At 38.6% G+C, this 21,221-nt stretch overlaps 1 protein-coding gene across 1 annotated transcript; it reads left to right on the forward strand.

Annotated features, from left to right (window-relative positions):
• The first annotated feature begins 436 nt into the window (after positions 1-436).
• CROT (carnitine O-octanoyltransferase) lies at positions 437-16,955 on the forward strand. Its single transcript, XM_069006755.1, has 16 exons — positions 437-858; positions 3,501-3,625; positions 5,579-5,760; positions 5,933-6,057; positions 6,638-6,746; positions 8,251-8,344; positions 8,438-8,563; positions 9,006-9,107; positions 9,761-9,844; positions 9,948-10,055; positions 10,298-10,428; positions 11,723-11,846; positions 13,684-13,762; positions 14,557-14,650; positions 14,838-14,957; positions 16,018-16,955. The coding sequence occupies exons 1-16, from the start codon at positions 600-602 to the stop codon at positions 16,136-16,138; spliced, it is 1,983 nt and encodes a 660-aa protein (XP_068862856.1). The 5' UTR covers positions 437-599; the 3' UTR covers positions 16,139-16,955.
• The last annotated feature ends 4,266 nt before the right edge of the window (positions 16,956-21,221 follow it).

The raw sequence follows: 21,221 nt of genomic DNA on the forward strand, positions 1-21,221 counted from the left end.
CCCGCGCGGCTTCCGGACCCGCTGGGAAGTGGGGCAGAGGCGAAGGCGGCGGCCGGGGCGGTGGGCAGGGATCCGGGATCGGCGGGGCCGGGGTGAGCGGTGGTCCCCGCCGGCCTCATTCCTCGGGGCTGCGCGGCGGCGGGGCAGAGGGGTGGGCTCGGCTCGGCTGTCTCCTTACGCCCAGGCCCCGTTCGCCTGGGGTTCTCCGGGGCTTTCCTCGACGCAGGCCCTGAGCCGCTGTAAACACTGCCGTGGTGCCGAGGGCCCCGCGCCCGGCCCGGCCCGTCTCGGCTCCGCCCGGGGAGCGCTGGGGTCGGGGCACGGCCGGGGCTTGGGCGGGGACCTTGGGGGGGTCTGCGGGGGAGGTCGAGGAGGGACCGCCAGCCGGGCTGGGATGTGATTCCCCCTTCCCCGGATATCCTCTGGTCTCGGGCGGGTGTCCCAGGGCTGACTGGCTTATCCTTGGGAAAGAAAGCCACAGTCCTCGCGCTGGTTAATCGCGACATGCTGGAGAAAGCATCAGTAGCCGCCTGGTCATCGTTTTCCCCTGTTGTGTGTGTGCCTCTCGTGGCTGCAAGCCAACAAGAAACCCTCGGTCCATGCTTTGTCGGGGAACGTTCCCTGATATCTGTCTTTTACCGTGTAAATGGCAGGAGGACGGAGCAGGGGAGAGAACATTGTGGGGGGATTCGTCATCGAACGTGGGCTTGGTGAATAGTCTGGTTGTGCTGCAGACCTGCAACATGGAAAAGCAAGTGCTTGAATCCTCAGAGGAGAGAACGTTTCAGTACCAAGATTCTCTGCCTTCCTTGCCAGTACCTCCTCTTGATGAATCTTTGAGTAAATATCTTGATGCAGGTAATGACTTAATGTTGTAATGGTAGTGTGTCATGTGCTGTTGTAACCAGGCTAATATGAAGATGTTTGAAGAAGTGATTGTAGAGACAGCTTGTATTGTAATTGAGGCGTGGCATAGAGACAAATGTAGAGTGCCAAAGGTCTTTTTCAGGCTCAGGGATGAAAACTGGAAATTAAGTGCCCAGTGCAACCTGAGTAAAAGTTTCCATTTTATCCCTAATTACCTTTCTCTTCAAGGGAATTTGGCATGTGAGAAGGTTAACTTTTTGGTTTGAGAGTGGATTTTTTTTTTACTTTTTTTCCCCTCTCCAGTAAAAAGCTGGTCTGATAAAAGATACTTCATCTACAAATTTTGTTTTACATAACTGCTTGTTTATAACTGTGTTTGCCCAGGATCTTTTTTAAAAAACAGTTATTTAAAACTTTTCATGCTTAATATTGGTGCGAAAGAACATTTATTAACTATACAGTAGTAGGAAAAAGCAGTGGTGAGCATTTTCACATTAATTAGCTTGGATAATTTCTGCCTTGGCATGTTGATTAAGGAAGATCACAGAAAAGTTTTGAAAACAACATCAGTGCATGTGTGTCTAGCTTTGTTTATAAAGCAGAAATGACTGGTTAGTTCTTTATTATATATTGGGAATGACAAAAATACATTATGAAGTATCTTGAGATTACTTTTCTTTATTTCTTCAATAATTTTCAGAACTCTTGAGACATGGAGCTTTTTCTGAAACATCTGCTTTGTATCTTACTATCTTACAGGTATTACACAAATGCTAACAGAGTTGAAGTACTTTCCTTAGCAGAAACATACCACACCAAATTTTCCCTTTCCCAAAATGGACTTCCTTAAGTTTACTCTGAGTTCCCATTTACTCTGAGCTCCCGTTTATTCTGAGTACTGGAAATGGCCTGCTTTGGTGTTCTTACATCATTGCTTTTTGATACAGAATGTTCAAGTGGTGGGTTTAGAGCAGAAATGTTGTGTGTGTATGTGTGTCTAAAATAATGCATTTTCTTTTTGCTGTAATGCAGATAAACTAAAGTTGTGCTGCAAAAGTAGATCCTGCGATAACAAAATTGCTGTTTAGTTTTGTAAAGTCATCTGTCTCTCCAGGTTAATAAATAACTCTCATGGAGTGAGAAAATCTGACAGTGAATTTGTTCGCTCATTTTCTGATTCTGATCTGTTTTCATGAATACCTTATCACATGTCCCTTTCTTCTTCATGCTGAAGTTAGTTGCTGCTTATTGTTCCATGTACAAAATCATTATATAATTTTGATCACTGTTGCTCTTGTTTAGTTTCACTGGTGGTGGAGATAAGTTAGCCCAGCATTTGCCACAGTCTTTCCTTGTACAAATAATTCAAAGTGTGCAGGGCACAGTTCTAGATGTAGCTCTGTGAATTTCATTGCTTAAGCTTGTCATTTTAGTCTGTAAATGTGAGTGAAGGAAAGGAGAGGCTTCTGAAGAACAATTCAGAACCTCCAAGTGATTCTTCATACACGCTTTAAATCAGTCCTGGGAAGCTGTCTTTCATTTGTTGGAGGGGAACTCCAGGCACTTGACATTAGTCAGGGCGTGGGCTAGTAAAGCACTTGTTTGTTTAAAGCCAGCCAACTAGAAAAGCTGGACAAAGTATGTGTCTGAATATGCCTTATTAGAGTAGCTACCTCTTCTTTAAGGAGTAACCCTGTTTAGAAAGTAAGCCTTGAGCAGAGAAGGTGGCCATAGCTGTGTTATTTAGCCTTCCAGCCCAGAGGCTGAGATTCAGAAACATGAACTCAACATGAAAGTATGAAAACCCAAAGTTCCAGCTTCCCAGAGCTTATTGGATAGGCATTGAATTACCAGAAACACACCTCACACACAACCCTCCATTCTGTTTCCCACTGACTTCACAATCTAAGTATAAATATACCAGAAAATACATTATACACCAGTGAGTATAGGATAAAAATGAGATGTGCCTCTATGGAAAATGACATCAGCAGTGCCTGTTACTGACCACAGATTTAATGGTAAAAAGTCTTTAAGGAATGCTCAGATTAAAATAATGACTAGTTTTGCAGATGTTTATGGAGGACTTTGGCTTATAATGCATATGATCTGAGAGAAATCCAAGTGGATTAAAACCAGAAAAACTGTCTAGCAGTAACTGCATTTGCTGTCAAAGGTGGATATAACACAGGGACAGTGAGTGAAAATTGATGGGCAAGTTGCTGGTAGACCATGAATGGACTAGAAAATACAGGCAAGTAGCTTTTAGTTGGTGCAGTAGGGTGGCAGACATGTATGGCTCAATGTGTTAATTTACAAAGTTTCTGTAAATTTAATTGCTGGTAGAACTCCATAGTATTTCCAGCTACAGATGTAAATATATTTGATTTAATTATCTGTTAGGTATTTCAGGTTTTCAGCGATTTAGTCTGCTAGCATCTGTATTTATTTAAAAGTATGCATTTATGTTTTATTAGAACATACTGATTTTTAACAGGTGTTTAAAAGGTGTTTTCCTTCAAATACTTGTTTTACAAAAGTTAATTCTCATCCACTCCCTTGCCTGTGGATATCTGAATCTTGGACTGTTAGTATACAGTTGTCTTTAAAATAAAAACATTTTCTTTTTACAGTGAAGCCATTTCTAAATCAAGAAGAATATCAAAGAACCGAGAATATAGTTAAAAAATTTGAAAATGGCATTGGTAAAGAGTTGCATCAGAAATTACTGGAAAGAGCTAAAATGAGAAGGAATTGGGTATGTATTTAGATATGTAAGAAATCATAATTCAGTGTGAGAAACTTTTAATTCAACTTGTGGAAATCCAGTTATTCAGGATATAACTCAAGGAGTCATTTCACTTTTTTAAATCTTAGGATCTTCCTTACATCTGCCACTTGGCCTATGGATATGAATTCATTCACTTACATATGTGTAATTTGTTTTTTTCAAAGCTGAGTGGCTAAGAGAGCTCACTAATTGAAATTTAAATTTACCATTTATCTACCAGCTTTTGCATGCTTTGTCTGTCAGTATCTCCTTCTGTGACATCTGTCCCTTCTCTCTTCACCCTGGCAAAAAACCAAAAAACAAAACAAAAAAAAAACAAACCAACAAAACCAACCCTGAAATTCAGAGTTTGGTTTCTCTCTTTTTCTTCCCAGAAGGAGGCTATGTGGTAGCATTTTAAAGTGGCCTTTCAACAGAGAAAGATATGAGGAAGGTCATTACCAAGGGGAGTTCATGAGGGCTTTCTAAATCCTAACATGACGCAGTCCAGAGTGGGGATTTTCAGATGGTGACAGAAAATGTACATTATGAACTGTCTGTCTCAGATCCCTTCTCAGCACAAGTCTAGTTTCCCTCTATTCTTCATGGAGTAATCTGTGATTTTCGCAGCTGCCACAACTGACGTCTGCAAGAGTTTAAGATGAGGAATATCAGGGAAGAAGTATCATAATTTACAGTTTAATATTCTTAAGCAGCATTGAATTTTATTTCAAACTTGAAAATAGAAGAGCTAAATGTGTCAATATCTTCAGCAGTTAGTTTTGAACCAGTGTCCTGCCTTGTGTTATACATGAACTACTGTGAGGAATGAAACAACTCTTAGTAAAAAATTAAAACAATTCATTAAAATGGAAAAATTGAAAAATTACAGAAATTAGAAAAATATAAAAATTTGGGATCCTAGTGGCTCAGGACGTATGCCCCAGGAGCACAGGGATTAGAGATCTTCAGGCTTAGACAGCACTGGACCTCTGATGGAAGAACTTGCAGTGCTGGGCTGACTTTTAGCTAATCCAAAAGTCAAAGGTAAAAATTATTAAAAGCTCCTTAAAAGGAGTAAGGCTTAAGTACCCAGCACTGGTGCCCACCACAGCTGATCTGCAGAGGGCTCAGCTCTGCTCTGAGGGGGGTGCATCGTTATTTTATAGTGCCTTTGCTCCGCCACAGCCCGCCCACAGCCGGCCCACAGCCCGCCCCTTTGGCCCAAAGTGATTGATGCTTTCCTTTTGACAGATCATCTCTGTCTACCAATAGCTCGTCGTTGTCAGGGGGGTGGTAACAGCTGAAGTAAGGGTGGTAACATGCCCTCATTAAGATTCAGGTTGCTATGGAGCTTACTTGCAGCATAACGGCTATGGGGCTACAAATAGCAATTGGCTGTTAGGACTGGGGTTTTGGAGTTAGTCCTGAGACTAAAGTGCAAAGCAAAACCCTAAAAACATATTAAAATACATCTAATACCTCCCAAAACATCCACAAAAGCAGACAATGAACATAGGAGAAACAACTCTTACAGTGTACAAGTGGTTTAAAGTTTGAAAAAGGGATTTTTTTTTAACTAGGAAACTTTTAACTGGGAATTTTAACTGGGACTAATGCAAATGCACTGTTTTGAACAAGTGAAAACACTAATAATGAAGCTTGATAGTGAAAACCATAATAATAATAAGGCTTGATTTTTGTACCTGGGTTGATGGGTTAACTTTATCATTCAATTAAAAGAGCTGTTTAATTCAAAATTAACTAATTAAGGCACTTAACATGCAAAGACCAAGCTAATTAGGGATTTCATGTATGACAACTACTATTCAGAGTATTAAAAAAAAACAAGTAAAAAGAGCAGGCAGTTGAACAGTCAGGTGATTATTAAAGAATTAATGAATAACAGTAAGTTCTGATGTTAAACATTTTTCATTTCAGCTGGAGGACTGGTGGCTGAATGTGGCTTATCTTGATCTTCGCATCTCAACACAAATACACTGTAATATGGGAGGCCCTGGTCCCTACATTGAGCACTGCTGGCCACCAAAAGAGGGCACTCAGATAGACAGAGCATGTGTAAATATATGGCACACCGTGAAATACTGGGATCTGTTGCGAGCGTAAGGCTTTAATAATTGATCCTAAATATTGATGGTCTGTGTATCCCTTAATTGCATATGTATTCTTATGTTCATTGGCATGTATTCTTTGCAGTAGTAGGTTTGCCTTACCTTGGTTTAACTTCATCATTGTAATTTCTCTTGCTTAATGTTGCTGTATTTATTACTACAGAGAGAAGGTTGCCATAGAGAGGTCTGGGAATACTGTTCTGGACATGAACCAATTTCGAATGCTCTTCTGCACTTGCAAAATTCCTGGAGTTATTAGAGACTCGATTGGCACTTACTTTAAAACTGGTAAACAAATGAAAATTGGGGGTTAATACAAGCAAATGATTTTTATTAATGTGCTAAAGGAGTGGTCAGTTTAACCATAAAATACTTGCTTTCTTGAGCACTAAATCAGGTACTGGTTTTTGAGTGTTTATATAATGAGGCAAAGAAGGTATCTCATCTACAAATGCCCTTTTTGGTGCAATATTTAGTCCCTACCAAATAAGAGTAAAAGAAAGCTCTGCTTCAAATCATATATTACCAGCCTGATGCGTATAATAAGCATGCCAGCATTAAGAATTGATGAAAGACAAATTCTGTGTGTTACAAGTGTGTGTGGATTCACCAAGGGACACTCATTTCAGCAGAGGGAGTTCATGCCTACAAGAGACACAAATAAATGAAATTTGCTACTACATGATGACAACGACTTGAACTAATTTGTAAAAGGGACTTAAGTTATATGTGACTTCTCTTGGTTTTTAAAATGTCTTCAAGTTTGCAGAATTTAACAAAAAAAGGTCTGTAGGACTTGCTGAGTTTTTCTGTATCTGTCACTTTATCCCCAAGGTCGTATTTCCTTTATTGCTGTTTTTCATTTCAGAGGCTGAAGGTGAATGCCCATCTCACTTGATAGTCCTGTGTCGAGGTCGGGTGTTTGCATTTGATGCTGTACATGAAGGCAGCATACTGACTCCTCCGGAGATTTTCAGGTTTTGAAAACGCTTATTTTAAATTAGCTGTGCTATTTAAACTACACACAAAAGAGGCTTTTTTTCCCCATTCCCTTCACCCCAAAGAATTAGGTGTGAGAGAGGCTACAGCTTCTCCTTTAATTGAAGGTTCAGATTTGAATAAATTCTTGTTGAGTGGATGGCAACTTCTTTCCATGTACTATTGTAATACATCTGTAGAGTATCATAAAAAAGGGCTGAAAAAAGATATTTCAGTAGGAAACATCATTTTTTATGAAGTTTCTTTATGTGGAGGTAGTAGGGTTATAACTATCATCATTCCATCCAGGTACAATCCTCATTGATAATTGTCTCATTGCTACTTAATCATTATCAAAGTTGAAGCACTCTTACGTGTTGAACTCTCCTATCACATATGCAAGTAGTTTCAGCATAAGTCTCTTGTGACTGATTTGGGATCTATATGCATCTCCTTACTAAAGAAGGGTTGTTAATTTTGCTAGGGAATAATTGAATGTGTTTGTCAAAGTGCTGCTTATAGTGCACAACAGAAAACTTGTAATTAAAACTGGCAAAAAGTAGATGGCCAAATTCCTCAGGCAAGACAAAAACTAATTGAAGCTAAAAATAACTTTTTAAAAATAGTCTGGTACTTTATTACTTAATATTTTAACATATGCATTTCTAATTTTTGTAGTTGTACCCGTTAAGCCAGTAACAAAGTAATGAACACTTGGAGTACAGACAAAGCCTTCTAAATCTATTGTCTATAGGAAGAGCAGGTTGGGTGCGGTTTGGTGGGGATTTTTTCCTTTGGCTTTGTTTTTATAACCCCATCATGGTTGTCTTACATTTTTGATGCTATGTAACTAATGATCAGTAGTGAAATTTAATAGGCAAGAGTGCCAGAACAAAGAACAAGCCAGATTAAGTGCCTGCAATTTGTGGAGTTTCTTTAGCACCAAGAACAGCATGTGAAAAACTGAACTTGGAAACTAGAAATTACCCCTCTGTTAATTGTTCTTCTAAAGGAAAAAGTAGGAAGAGAATTGCTCTTGAGTAGTTCAGACTTTACATTCAGGATGTACTACTGTAGCTAATGTTCTGCTTTAAATTTAAGGTTTTGTCTTGAAGGGAAGGTTTGTCCGATATGTGATTAGTTGCTGTAAAAGCTGTAAAGCTGCAGTACTGCAGATGACTGCTGCTCTGAAAAGTCTCAACCTGCACTGTTGAAGTCTTAAATCTAGTTTCAAATTAAGTGTGTAATAACACTTTAGCACAACAATTGTTTATGTGTGAGTTTGTACTGGGCTCGAAGGTGCTGAGTGACTGAAAACTGAGCTAGTCTTCAATTGTCCTTAGAATCTGGGGGAGCTGATTGATGCTTCCTGAAAATTCACATTGGCTTGTGAATGTTGAACCAAAATTCCAGCTTTGCAATAAAGAGACAGAGACACAAGGTGGCTTTTATCTTCTTTCCATTTGTTCTTTGTTAACTTCAATTTTTGAAATCTTCTTAAAGGCAACTTACATATATACAGAAGAGATGCCATAGTGAACCAGATGGACCAGGACTGGCAGCCTTAACAAGCAATGAAAGGACCAAATGGGCAGAGGTAGGAGTACTTCAACAGCTGGTTCCTGAAAAAAGCATTGTGATCACTGGAAAAACATTATTTCACTTAGCTTTGTGTTTTTACGCCTTGTAGCTACGGGAATATTTGATTCATCTTGATCCAAAGAACTTAACTCTTCTGGAAAAAATTCAGAGAAGTTTGTTTGTGGTCTGCCTTGATGACTCTAGCCCCCATGCAACTCCTGAGGACTACACCGAGGTACCTAAGAATTTTTGGTAATTCATACCTGATCATCTTTACATAAAAATTTCTCCTGCATATATATGCAGCAGTAGCACCTCTTTCTCTTTCAGAACAATAAAAATGAAGCAGATAAATATGGAAAAAATGTGCTTTTTTGATCCATAGGAAAACTTAAATAGTTTTAATCGTTAGGACATTGGAAGTGGGAATGGCTGAAATCTACCTTCATAACTTTTTAGCCCTCTATCCTTCAGGGTCTTCAAAAACATAGTCATTAACTTTTTATTCCACTTCTAGTTAATAACTTGGCCTTATAATAATGTTTCATCTTGAACTGGATGAAGATGTCATCTGTCAGGGAGGTCTTGCCATCTTAATCTAGGCTAGGTTTAGCTTACAAAGATTGGCAGTGTTCTTGGTGTTTTTTAATGTTCACAATGTGTTTCTTCTGCTTTAGCTTACAAGGCTGGGGCTAACAGGTGATCCGACTGTGCGCTGGGGTGATAAATCCTACAACAGCATATTCTTTTCCAATGGAACCTGTAGTGCATTCTGTGACGTAAGTTAAATTTTTTTCCATCTTCTGAGTATTTAGTTACTGAATTTCCCCCTTCGGAGTAAGTGCTTAATGTGTTATTCTTTAGTAGAGCATTGTTTACCTGGCACCTGATTTGGTAAGTTTCCAAAAGCAGTCTGCTTTCTCACTGTTTGATACTACACCAACACCATACATGAATTAACAACAGGATCTGAAGTCATAATCTTATTTCTGGAAGAATTTAATGAGGAGCTCCAAAGAAAAAATAATACATTGCACAAGAAGGCTTAAAATTAACTCTTTGTTTGATGTATCCATTTGAACAGCTATTTTTTTTTAACTTACATTATTTTAAACTGTTGTTGTTGTTGTTTTTCAAACTTGTTTTTCTGTGCATGCATATTGCATGCACAGAAGGGCTTGTATTTTTCCTTAAATGTGCCTTTTTGTGGCAGTTGTACATTGTGCCTCCCTGTCCAGCTGCAGAGCAGTCAAAACAGTGGGTGGACTTTAAGTAGTTCTTTATGTACTGTAGAACTATAGAACAAGTCCAACCCTGTCCAGTAAATCTGTTGGTCTGCAGGAAAAAGAATGGGATAGGGAAAAAAGCAGAACAGTTTGATCTTCTTGCTGTTGTGCAAAATAATGTAATATCTTCTTTTATCTGATTCTAGCATTCTCCTTTTGATGCCATGGCTTTAATTACCATGTTATCTTATGCCGAAAAGAAGATTATTGAAAATGAGGGAAAATGGAAGGTATCTGTCCTTTATAAATTTTCAAGCTTATCAGTTAATGTGTCTTTTCTTATGGATAACATTTTCTGATTTTGTGTCTTTCTTTCTGTCTTCCTCTTCCCAGGGATCAGATAATGTGAGGGATATTCCATGGCCAGAGGAACTTGTATTCACAGTGGATCCAAAAATTATAAATGAAATTGGACGTACTAAAGAATTGTATTACAAGAAGGTAAAATTTGTTCCTGGTTCTTAGTTATTACTGATACTATTTTTTCATTCTATTTGCATGTTTTTAGTTGGTCTTTTTTCATGCTGGAGAACAGGAATGAGTATGTTACTGATTAATTGTTGAATTTAACACCATGGTTAAATTTGTAACATTGTTGGTGTATGTTGAGTGTGTTTTCTTTGCAGTGGACCAAGTTGTGATATTTCTTGACTGCTGTTGTTTTACCTCCTTTGGTATGACAGGTATCTGACTTGCAGCTGGTGTCTTATGCCTTCACATCCTTTGGCAAAGCATTGATTAGAAAGAGTAAACTTCATCCTGATACATTTGTGCAGCTTGCCCTTCAGCTTGCTTATTACAAATGCCATGGACGGTAAGAAAATACCAGATTAGGAATAAAAAACTAGTTTCTTGAGTAGAGGGATGCAGTGGCTTTGCAGTGTTAATATGTAATTTGCTATTGTAAGAGTGAGGAACTAAGGGGTTTTTACAGTAGCAGTTGCACAGGGCCGTACTTGGTTCAGAAGAATTGTGTTCTTGTGCCCATAGGGATAATACATGTAACATATTGTGGAATGGATGGCAGAACACAGTCCATGAAAACTTGAATTCGGGCTGTACAAGGGAAACACTCAGGCAAACACCAAATCCACAGTGGGTCAGGATTCTCTAATGTCAAATAGTTTTTCAAATGTAGAAGAGAGTTTTGTCTGTAGCATGCGACAGCCATCAGTAAAATGTTGAGTCTTCCAAGCCTGTAAAAGGCCTCACAAACTTCAGTGTCTCACATTCTCTGGCAATACTGGAGGTGAAGGTTTGGGCAGAATAATAGAGATAGTGACCCTTCAAATGCCTGCCTCTGCATTTTTGGATGTGGCATTTAATTTTGTATTACCAATTAAAAGGTGTCATTTTTCCTGTTATTGATGTTCCCAATATTTTTGCTAACTAGCACTCATTATGGCTTATGTAAGTCATTACTGACCAGCAGAGTATTGCTTGCTTCAGAAGGAGGAGGGTTTCATCATAGGAGTGTGATGTTTAGTCACTGGTGAGGTGTGGCCCATCATAACAATGGTTAGTAACTCTTGGTTTGCTGAACGTCAGGACAAATAAATTATCTGACTAAAATAGCCTTGGTCTGTTGTAAACATGCAAGCATGTTTTATGTAGGTTGTATATTAAGTAGAGCTGGAGTTGCTCCCTGTGAAAGCTGGATGGCTGTCAGTATGCAGCAGAGAAGGTTTTGACCTTTTCCCGCTAAATTCGTCAGAACACATTGCTTATTTCAAATGTATCTCTTTAATTTTTGAGGGTTTGGATGGTGTAGGTGGAAGTAAGTAGTGAAACTGAAGCTTGTATAATTTCAGCTATTTTAACTAGAGGCTGGTGGATCTGTAGTCTACAGAAAATATTCATGGCAATGCAGTCTTTTCAAGGTATTATTATGGTACTGGCACTTTCTTTCAGTCATCTGTCACATAAAAGCACATAGAGTTGCTTTGTGGCTCTTTTTTCAGACACGTAACTTAAAGAAAATTAATGGGTTTCTGGTACTTGTAACTGAGCTAGATGTGCAAGATCTTTTGCAGGACTTTTTTAATCCTTGAGAGAGCAAATAGTTTTGTTAAATTAATGAGACACTCTTCCCTAATTTTTATTCTTAGTCCAGGCTGCTGTTACGAAACTGCCATGACCAGGCGTTTCTATCATGGCCGCACAGAGACCATAAGACCATGTACTGTGGAAGCAGTGGAATGGTGCAAGTCCATGCTGGATCCCTCTGACGGTGTAAATACAGAAATGCTACTTCAATCATTGAGTATTAGAAAGCCTGTCATTTGAACCGCTTCAAACTCGTTTCTCTGTTGTCTCATTGATGGGAGTTGGTGCCTTTCCAGTGAGACAAATTTCTAATGTTGGGTTGCTTGAGCTCTGGTTCTGGTCATTGTGACTGAGATGTGCTGCCATGTGTGGGCTTGCTTGATTTTCTGTGCTATTTACCTTTTGGGTTCAAGAGTGTAATTTTCTTTGAGTTATATTCACCCTGATTTATTTCACACCTCGAAAAGTTACTGGGTTGGGACCAAAGTATTCTGCTGCTGTTCTGTTGTTTTAATTTTCAAGTGAAATCAGGAAATGTTTATGTAAGTTGCATCTGAGAGCAAGATTGAAATCTATTTGTGTGCTAGTGGTAACAGGGATGTATTCCGGAGTTTGAGTAGCTGAACCAGAGACCTTTTATTTTCCCAGCAACTACCCTCTGGTGCTTGGCTGGCAAAGCAGGTCATGCCTGCTTGCCAAGCAAGAGCTCTACAAAAGCTCTTTCTGTTGTCCTCACTGCACATTTCTCAGAGCCTGAGCAATTAAGCAAGGAGAAGGTTTTTGAGACAAAGGGCCACATAGCTTCAGAAGAATCAATATTAATGCATCTGAAAAACATAGAGGAAAACAGCTGTCAGAAAGCATGTGTGATTGATTATTCTCGCCTTGAAGTACATTTTCCTGGTCTTCACTGGCTTCTTTTGGCATGTAGTCCAGTTTTAAAACTCAGTTTTCTGGCTGTCTTCCAAACCTGCTTTCCTATTCCAAATATGGATTCCTATTACTTCCCTGCTCCTCAGTTACCTTCTAACCAATTATCAGGCTTCTGTGGTTTCTACTGCTACTACTACTGGTGTGTAACTTCCAACACTAACTGTAGCCTTTTTCTCTTTGTAATGTTAAATAGCATCTCCAAATATCTCCCTGTTGTTGTTTTGGGGGTTTTTTTGGTACCATCAGCTGGAGCTTAAAAAATCTGTTCTATAGTATTGAAATTAACATGCTTAAAAGTCTGCCTTTGTGTAATTTTTAGTACCTTAAAGTCAAGATGCTTTGGAAAAAATCCTTTTATCTTAAATTTTCTTTTGCCCCTTGTCAGCTTGGTAGTTTGATTTTTATCCAAATTGAGTGGCTGCTGTCCTTGTTTTGCATTCTCTGCTGCAGCCTCGTGTGATGAATGAAAGGATAAAAAGCGCTTTTTAAGTAGTCAAAGAGCTATCAAGATCTAAGATCTTGGAAGTCACGATCTTGAGCATCTAGGACGGTTTCTCAAGGCCTCTTTTACAAAAACCATGTTATTTGTATTCTCTCTGACTTTAACATATAAGTTTTAATATAAACTTGAAAAAAACACGATGTTGGGCAGAATTGGCAATCAGCAGTGAAAATTTGGGAATGCCTCTAGTCGGAGCTAGTGTCCTTCTAAATAAATAGTATTGTAGAAGTTTTTTGGGTTTGATCACTCTAGTTCACACAGGTTCCTTTCCATTGTTCCAGGTTATTTGGCAAAGAGGATGAGGTTTAGAATATTGTTCAGTTCGAAAGCAGTCTGAGTAAGAGAACAGAAATACAGGAAACAAACAAGCATATTCTCCTGAAAAGGGAATTTGGACTTGGGAGAAAGGGTTTGAGAGAGGTTCTAATGTACCTTTCAAGTTCCTCCATTTTCTTCTATCTAAAATTGTTAGAAACTATGAAAGGGAAAAACCTGCTGATCTGTGATTGATGATGTGTTACTCATTTGGATTGGTTTTTCTTTTTCTTTCTTTTCTTTTTAAATCCTGTCTCCCCCCCTACTTTACAGACTTACCAACAGCTACAACTGATGCATAAGGCATTTGCAAAGCACAATAAAATGAGGAAAGAATGTGAGAATGGAAAAGGTACTCTGGGATCAAAATTTGGGTTTTTTTTCCTTGTGGGTGAAAAGGGAGTATCATTGTATGCTAGTATATTTTCTCTGTCTCCTTATTTTCAAACTGAATAAAAACTACCCCTTAATATTTTGTACTTTAATTTTGGGGAGAAGAACTAACACCTAGTCCTTGCACCCATCCTTGTACCCCAAAAATATGTTCACTTAGAATATTAATTCAGTTTTTTTGCCCAGCTAAACATTACTTTGGAATACCTTCTGGTCAAATATGTGCTTGGCTGAAAAGTGAAAAAGGTAGTCTTTTAGGGCAGAGGAGAGATTGGGTGAGATTCTAACCCAGCTGTGTTAGTGCTGTACACTACTCTTTGCCTAAGAAGGAGTAGCTGGGAAATGAACCTGATGAACTTGATACTCTCTCCAGCCTACTTGGTGTGCTATCACAATTCAGGACAGTCGTGGCCCTGAAAGCCTTTTCACTGTGTTGACATAATTGCCCATGGGCCACTTTCACTGTGAGGAACTCTTCTTCCTTGACTGAAATGGGAGTTTTCTTGGGTTTTGTTCTCCACAGGAGCTGTGCTGGGTCTCTGTTACTTAAATCATTTGCTTTTGAGCTCAGTGCTGCAAGTTGAAAGTGTTGAAGACCTCTTAGATCAAATAGTGGGAATGTTTTTGGATGCTACAATATGATGCTGCTGTTCACCTGTCCTTCAGCTGCTATTTGAGCTCCCAGCTGTCCAGACCAGAAGAAGCAGAAAAGCAGCTGCTGTTAATGATTCAGTATTTGCATTTATTTGACAGGCTTTGATCGTCATCTTCTGGGTCTCCTGCTCATAGCACAGGAGCAAGGACTGCCAGTGCCAGAACTGTATGGGGATAAGGCCTTCACAGCCAGGTAATTCATATTCTTGTCCTGTGGGGAGTTGTATCCCTCAACCCTTGGTTGTATACCAAGGCCTTTTTTACACTGGCCTTGTGTGTACTGATTTCTTGATCTCTACAACAAAATAACTGTTTTGTAAAACTCAGTTTGTCTTAAATTGTCTTTAAAAGTGCTGCTTTTGTTTTGTGTTGTTTCACAGTGGAGGAGGTGGGAATTTTGTCCTTTCAACTAGTCTGACTGGCTACACTAGGTTTAGTGGATCTGCACTCCCTATGGTACAACATGGCTATGGCTTTTTTTATTCAATTAGAGATGACAGGTAAGGATATAATTTCAATTTGGATATGGCTCTGCATTTGTCACAGAGGGAAAGGTGGCCAACAGCTAGAATGAAGAAAGGAAAATACTGAAGAAATATGGCTGAATGTGTCAGAAGAGGTTGAGAAGTGAGGTACATGAGAATAGAGGCATTGGCATTCTGGGAAAGCATGTGTGGGAGGCAGGATGAGTGGTGGAGGGCAGGTGAGCACCAAGATACTGACAAGAAGCAGAAATAAAGAGTAGGGAAGGTGAAAGAAGGGAGCAACAAAAGGAGTTAACTTTAAAATAGGCTGTTATTTTAGAGATTATTTGGAACATATAAAGGTGTTTTTTGGCTGAGCTAGAGCAGGTAGGAGGACAGGTGAGCACACTGCCCATCATTCTTGGCAGTGACACACATCTCGACTCAAACCAGACCTTTTTGACAAGGAGAGGCTAAAACATTTGGCTTCACTTCTCCAAAAATCATATGATTTGAAAAGATCCAACTTTGGCTTACTTCTTATGGACAAAAATTACTGCTTTTTAATGAAATCTAAAACTACTTTGGTTAGAATGTGTAGAGATAAATTGCTGCTTTAGGTGTAATTCAAATGATGTCTTCCTAAAGCTAAGCATGGGTTTGTGTGCCCATTCAAATCAGTTTGAGAATACAAGCCATTAATACTTTGATCTATGGCTGTCTTAAAATAAATGGAACTAAATCAAGATATGCCTTTTATTAGATAAATAGAAAGAAGTACCTAAAACCTTAAACTAGTTGTAGAAAAAGAAGAAATATAATTCACTGCATTTTCAAATATAAGCAGAAAAGTTGTGTTACTGTGTATGTAGTAATGGCTTTTTAAATCAAAGTATCTGATTTCAAGATCTGTCAACATTATTGCTTACTGAAGGCACTAGGGATCTGAGTCCTTTTTTAATGTTGAGACTCTGTTTATGTGACAATCTACTTAAGAATTTATGTCAATAATTCCACATCTCAGGAAAATTTGTATGACTTTTTCCTAGACCTTCACAATTAAGAGTGGTGATTTCACTGTTTTCTATATTGATAGGATTGTTACTACCTGTTCTTCTTGGAAATCCTGTCCAGAGACTGATGCAGAAGTGCTGTGCAGAACTCTGTTCCAGTGTTTTCATGACATGCTGCAGTTAACAGTTACAGCTCAGCTGTAAGCTCGATAATGATGTAAGAGGCTTTGCAAGCTCACAAATTACATGTAGTACTTAAAAATGAAATGCTACTCAAGAGTACTCTTACATTCAAGACATTTAATGATCGATGTGACATGTACCTATTTTTATGAGATTTACTGTGGTAACAGTACCCATTTAAGAATAATGTAGCCATTTGCAACAGCAATGCAAGCAGTAGTACCTTACCTGTGTAGAACTATGCAATATTAAAATATGCCACAACAATGCAAACATACTTAGGGATGGGATGTTGGAGTGGAGAACTGATGGGTGACTTGTATTTATGACCTTAGTAGTCATGTGTAGAATAGTTTGTAGTCTACTGATAATGTTTATGCCAGTGGAGCACTTAACTGTGTACTTAAAAGTAACCACACTATCCTCTTACGTGATTATGCTTCCTATTCATAGTGGTTTATGAAACTGAAGGGCTGCCTCCATCAGGTTATGTGGTACTTTATAAGTTATCTTTCATTTTTTACTATCAGGATTATACCAAATAAATGCTGTATCCATGAATGGGGATGTTCCCACTACATTGTAGTATGAGAGCACTACAGTTTGAAGTATTTCGAAAAAGAATCACTCAATAATAAAGACAGAAAGCAGCATGAGTTTCAAATTTCTCAGTTTTCATTCTCTAGTGAACTGTGAATACCTGCTGCTTTACACTAATAATGCACAATAAAAGTAAGCACTAAATACAGTTTGATATGGTTCTCAGGATTTTAATACTTGATTCCTCTGAGCAGCTTTGTATTTTCCTATTACAGAAATAAAATTTTCTAAAAATCAACTTTGTATTTATTGATTTATGGCTGGACTGTGTAACATTGTGTAGGAACATTGTGAGAGAAAGATGATCTTGGAGACAGGTGAATTTGAAACAGATTTTGAAGTACTCATTGTTTCTTCTCTAGCTTTTAGGGTTTCAGAGAGATCAAATACTGTTATTTATTTTACAGAAACAACTCAATTTTCAGCTAACATGGAACCAGTCTCTTTGCCCTCTGGAAGCTCTGTTGCATATTTTTTGTCCACAGTAGCAAGAATACTTCCCCTTTTTATTTCCTCCCTCAATACCTGACACTTCTCTATAGTCTAGGGTGTGTTACACTGTGTCTTGTTGCCTCAAAAAATGGTCTCCTCATTTCAGCCTTTGGTTTCCTTGCCTTTACTGAGCTACCTGTATGTCTTGTCTCAGTTACATATGACAGCCATCCAATGTTTTATAGTTTGAGATCTTCCAAAACTCATACAGAGAAAGAATCCATCCCTGTTCTGCAATGCTTATGATAACCCACTCTTTCTCAGAGGTAAATGACTTTCTGAAATCTCATGGGCAGTGAAGCCTGTGTCTTTATGATGCTGTGATTTCTGTGAGATAGATTAGGATTTTGGATTAAGCTATGCCTGATGATTTTTATTCTTTATTTTAATAAGTTCTGTCTGATAGTTCAGCCTTTCACCCCCCTCACCTGGGTTAGTAAACCTGGTTGCAGTTGTGATAAGGGCAGTTTGCTTTGAACATTCATTCAAAAAAGTCTGAAGTCTGATGAAGGGTGTAATTTTGCATTTATTTGCGTTTATTTTCCATACACCTACTCCTGCCTTTCTGAGGATTTCTGGGAACATAGAAACACTGACAGAAATACAGAAAAAGGACAACTTTTTCAGAAAGTGAATCATTGAGAAAATCGCATTCAATCACCAGCATAAGCAGAATTTCCTGTTCAGCTGAGACAGTTTTGAGTCTTGCCTAGAGAAACTGAAGCCAGAAGTGTATCCAGGGAGAACAAATTTAAATTCTGTGACTTGTTAGAGCTACTTGTTATGTGCTGTGGATGCATGAATTCATGAATGTGGTATTAATTTCCTTGTTGTGTAAAGCATTTCATCTCCAGTGCCTCTGCCCTCAAAGCCTCTCCCTGTTTTTGTGCCCTTCTTCATGAGCACAGGTGCTCTGTGCTGCAGAGCTGCTCTCCGTGCCTGGAGCTCTCCACCCAGTCCTTCGCTTTCAATTTGGCAAGTCAGTGAGGATTTTTCAGGACTGCTGTGTACTCTTTTAATTTGAGCAACTATGAATTTTGTGCTGGTGGAAGAGGGTTGGGTACTTAAAGCAAATGTACTTCAGTTATTTATTAGTTACGGGTTTTAAGGAAACTATTTATGGAATTGTACCAAAACCACGTGTAGTGAAACATCCTTAATAGTCTCATCTAAAAGACTGAACCTGCTGTATAGCTGCACTTCAACAGCTGGTACTGCTCACTCTCATGCATTTCATGTCCCACTTTGAACACTGACCAGAGAATAGTAGATGCCTTTTTCAGTCCAGAACTGCTGCTGATTCTTTCTCTCTACAACCTTGCACTCTGAACCACAGCAATCTTGTCTGCATTTTGGATGGTGGAGAGGTGGTGAGCTATCATGGTGCATGTGTGACCTTTTCTGTGTTGAACTGACGCTTCCTGACAGTCTCCACAATGGAAAAACCAAAAGGTGAATTAAAAACTAATCCAGCCGCTGTTCCCACCTGTGGTGCTTCTAGTCTGTTACCTGTGATAGAACAATGACAGAGGTGATGCTTCTATGGCCTTGGAGGTGAAAAACTATCCTGATGACTAGTTCAGATTCCTGTTTGTATATCTGGGATGGGGGACAGGAGACAGACAGTGCTCACCGTATTTTCACTTGCCCCAGAAGTCAGGTCAAGCAGACTTTTCCAGGGTCCCAGCCTGGCCTTTTTTTACTGCTTCGAGCAGATCTTAGTTGGTTAGTTTTAGGAACTGTCCCAAACAAATTGGCCTGTCTTATTTGACAAGTCATGCACTTTCTGTCTCACTTTCAGCAACATGGAAAACTGCTCCAAGTCCCACTCATTGAATAATTACAACTTAATCCCCCAAAGAGTCCATACAATCAAATAACATGCTGGATAATTTTGTATTTCAGTTGTTAAGCTCTAAGAAAGCATGTACTTGGTATAAACACTTAACACCCACTAAGGACCTCAGTTTCTTGGTGTTTATGTTCATTTTAAAAAAGAATATTTCAATATCTATATATTAAAGAAGCATTCTGTAACTTGTACGGCAGTTGCAAACTTTGTGCAGATAAAAGCTCAATTTTTTTTTCTGATTCAAAGTAACAACAATGCAAACATTTTCTTTGGCTGCTGAAGCAGTCTGTGTGTGGAAGCAGATATTCAACACCAGAAAAAAAATTATATGGGTATTTCTAGACATAATCCAATGGAGAACTGCAGTAGAAGTGTTTCTACATCCTGTTCCGAGCATAGTCACAACATTTGTGGATATGCTGCTATTAAATATATCCAATTAGACAGAATTATAGCAGTGAAGTGGAAACAGCACACATTTTCACAATGAGAGTTTATTTTCTATTGGTCTTGTGTAAGCTGCCACGAGGATAATGCCATGGAGTTGTCTTGGCTGTGGGAGCCCAGTCACGAAACACTGAACAAGCCCACATCACCTGCAAAGGCCTTTGGAACTGCAGGGTAAACATATGTCTGCACTGTCAAAAGCAAACAGTGATTTGGAGCTTGCCTATAAAGAAATTATCTTTCATGGGCTATATTCTCAGCATGTTTTGAAAAATCAAAATTTTTCCAAACTCCAAAAGGAGAAATTCCACGCCCAATGCCATTTAAAACTCCTAAAGGAGAACCAGTGGCCATTCCTAAAAATGTAGAGACACGTTTTCCTGGCTTATACAGCAGTGTGGTATCTAATACCTATTCGTTTTATACCTTTGAAAATCTTCCTGTTTTGCACAGAAGAAAAACAGTAGAAGTTCTCAAAAATTATTAATTAAGCTAGGTACCTGTGATTGGAAACTAGAGGAAGCTCATGCATTAATTTTCTTAATGCTCCCAAATATTAAGAGAATCTACTTCTAGCTAATTAATATCAACAGCAAGTCTTATATAAGCAACGGTTTGTTTAACCTTGGTCAGGAATCTAGAAAATCAAAACTCAATATGTAAAGCATATTGGAAATCAATGTTGTAAAGCATATTCATTAAGCACTAAATTCACTACAACTCATGATTTAGTTTCAAAGTACTCATTTTGTGAGAGAAGAAAATTTAGAATTATCCACTAGATATGTGACTATATCACTAGATATGTCTAGAAAACCAGCCAGTATGCGGGACTGAAGCTCAATTCTTTCTCACTTTCTGTTACCCATGTCAGATTTGTACTCTGTGGAATCCCACTGCCTTCACAGAAGCTCCTCATAGTATCTGTACCACTCTGAATTGTTGCTCATGGATTGTACCAGGAGCTACTCGATTCATTAGGTAAGTGTATGACAAATTCTGCTGCTCATAAAGAAGGCATGAAATTCATTTCTCTCTTTTAACTACGCCATTTCTGCACTGCCTTTCAATGAGAGTAGTTTTTTTTTACTTCTGGTGTGTGAAGATGGCATTTCTCCACAGGCAGTATTCCAGGAAGAGCCTTGCTTTTAAAAAAAGTAGATTTCTACCTAGAGCTAAAAATAGATGCTTGAGACTTGTTTTCCTTCAAGTTTGCTTGATATACTGAGAGTAAAACATTTTGCTGAATTGCTATGGAAGGACATATGGTTTAAATACTGCCAGAAACTGGAGATCTGCAAAAAACTGTTTTGATGAATATAGTCTGCCAAAACCAGATACTCAGGTCATCGCTTAACAGTCATGTAACTCTTCTGACAAATACTCTCCAGGGAAGTTGGCATGAGATGATAATCATCTGTAAACACCATGGCTATGAAAAAATTTGAAATATTTCAGTGCATTAGAATGCACTCAACAAGTTTACTAATTTGGCAAAACTTTGTGAATAATTAGAGGCAGTGTAATGAATTTTTTTTCTTTGTTACCTTATCATGTAAAGAAGAACACATTTCCTTTTTTTAACACATTTATTCTTTTAAAAATAAACTTTTCTAACTTCTTACTTTAACGTGTAATGGAACACATCTACACTTGTGAATCATCAGACCTTATTGTAAATGTAGAAAACAGCTTGGAAGCAAACATGGCTAA

Source organism: Aphelocoma coerulescens, chromosome 2 (assembly GCF_041296385.1).
Source record: "Aphelocoma coerulescens isolate FSJ_1873_10779 chromosome 2, UR_Acoe_1.0, whole genome shotgun sequence".
NCBI classification, from domain to species: Eukaryota; Metazoa; Chordata; class Aves; order Passeriformes; family Corvidae; genus Aphelocoma; species Aphelocoma coerulescens.

What these genes read in the sequence shown, in the direction of transcription:
- CROT (XM_069006755.1), top strand. Translation starts at nt 600, where the DNA reads ATGCTTTGTCGGGGAACGTTCCCTGATATCTGTCTTTTACCGTGTAAA. An exon ending in TGGCACTTACTTTAAAACTG is followed by an intron (nt 6,058 to 6,637) that starts GTAAACAAATGA and finishes TTTTCATTTCAG; the next exon opens with AGGCTGAAGGTGAATGCCCA. An exon ending in TATTCAATTAGAGATGACAG is followed by an intron (nt 14,958 to 16,017) that starts GTAAGGATATAA and finishes CTATATTGATAG; the next exon opens with GATTGTTACTACCTGTTCTT.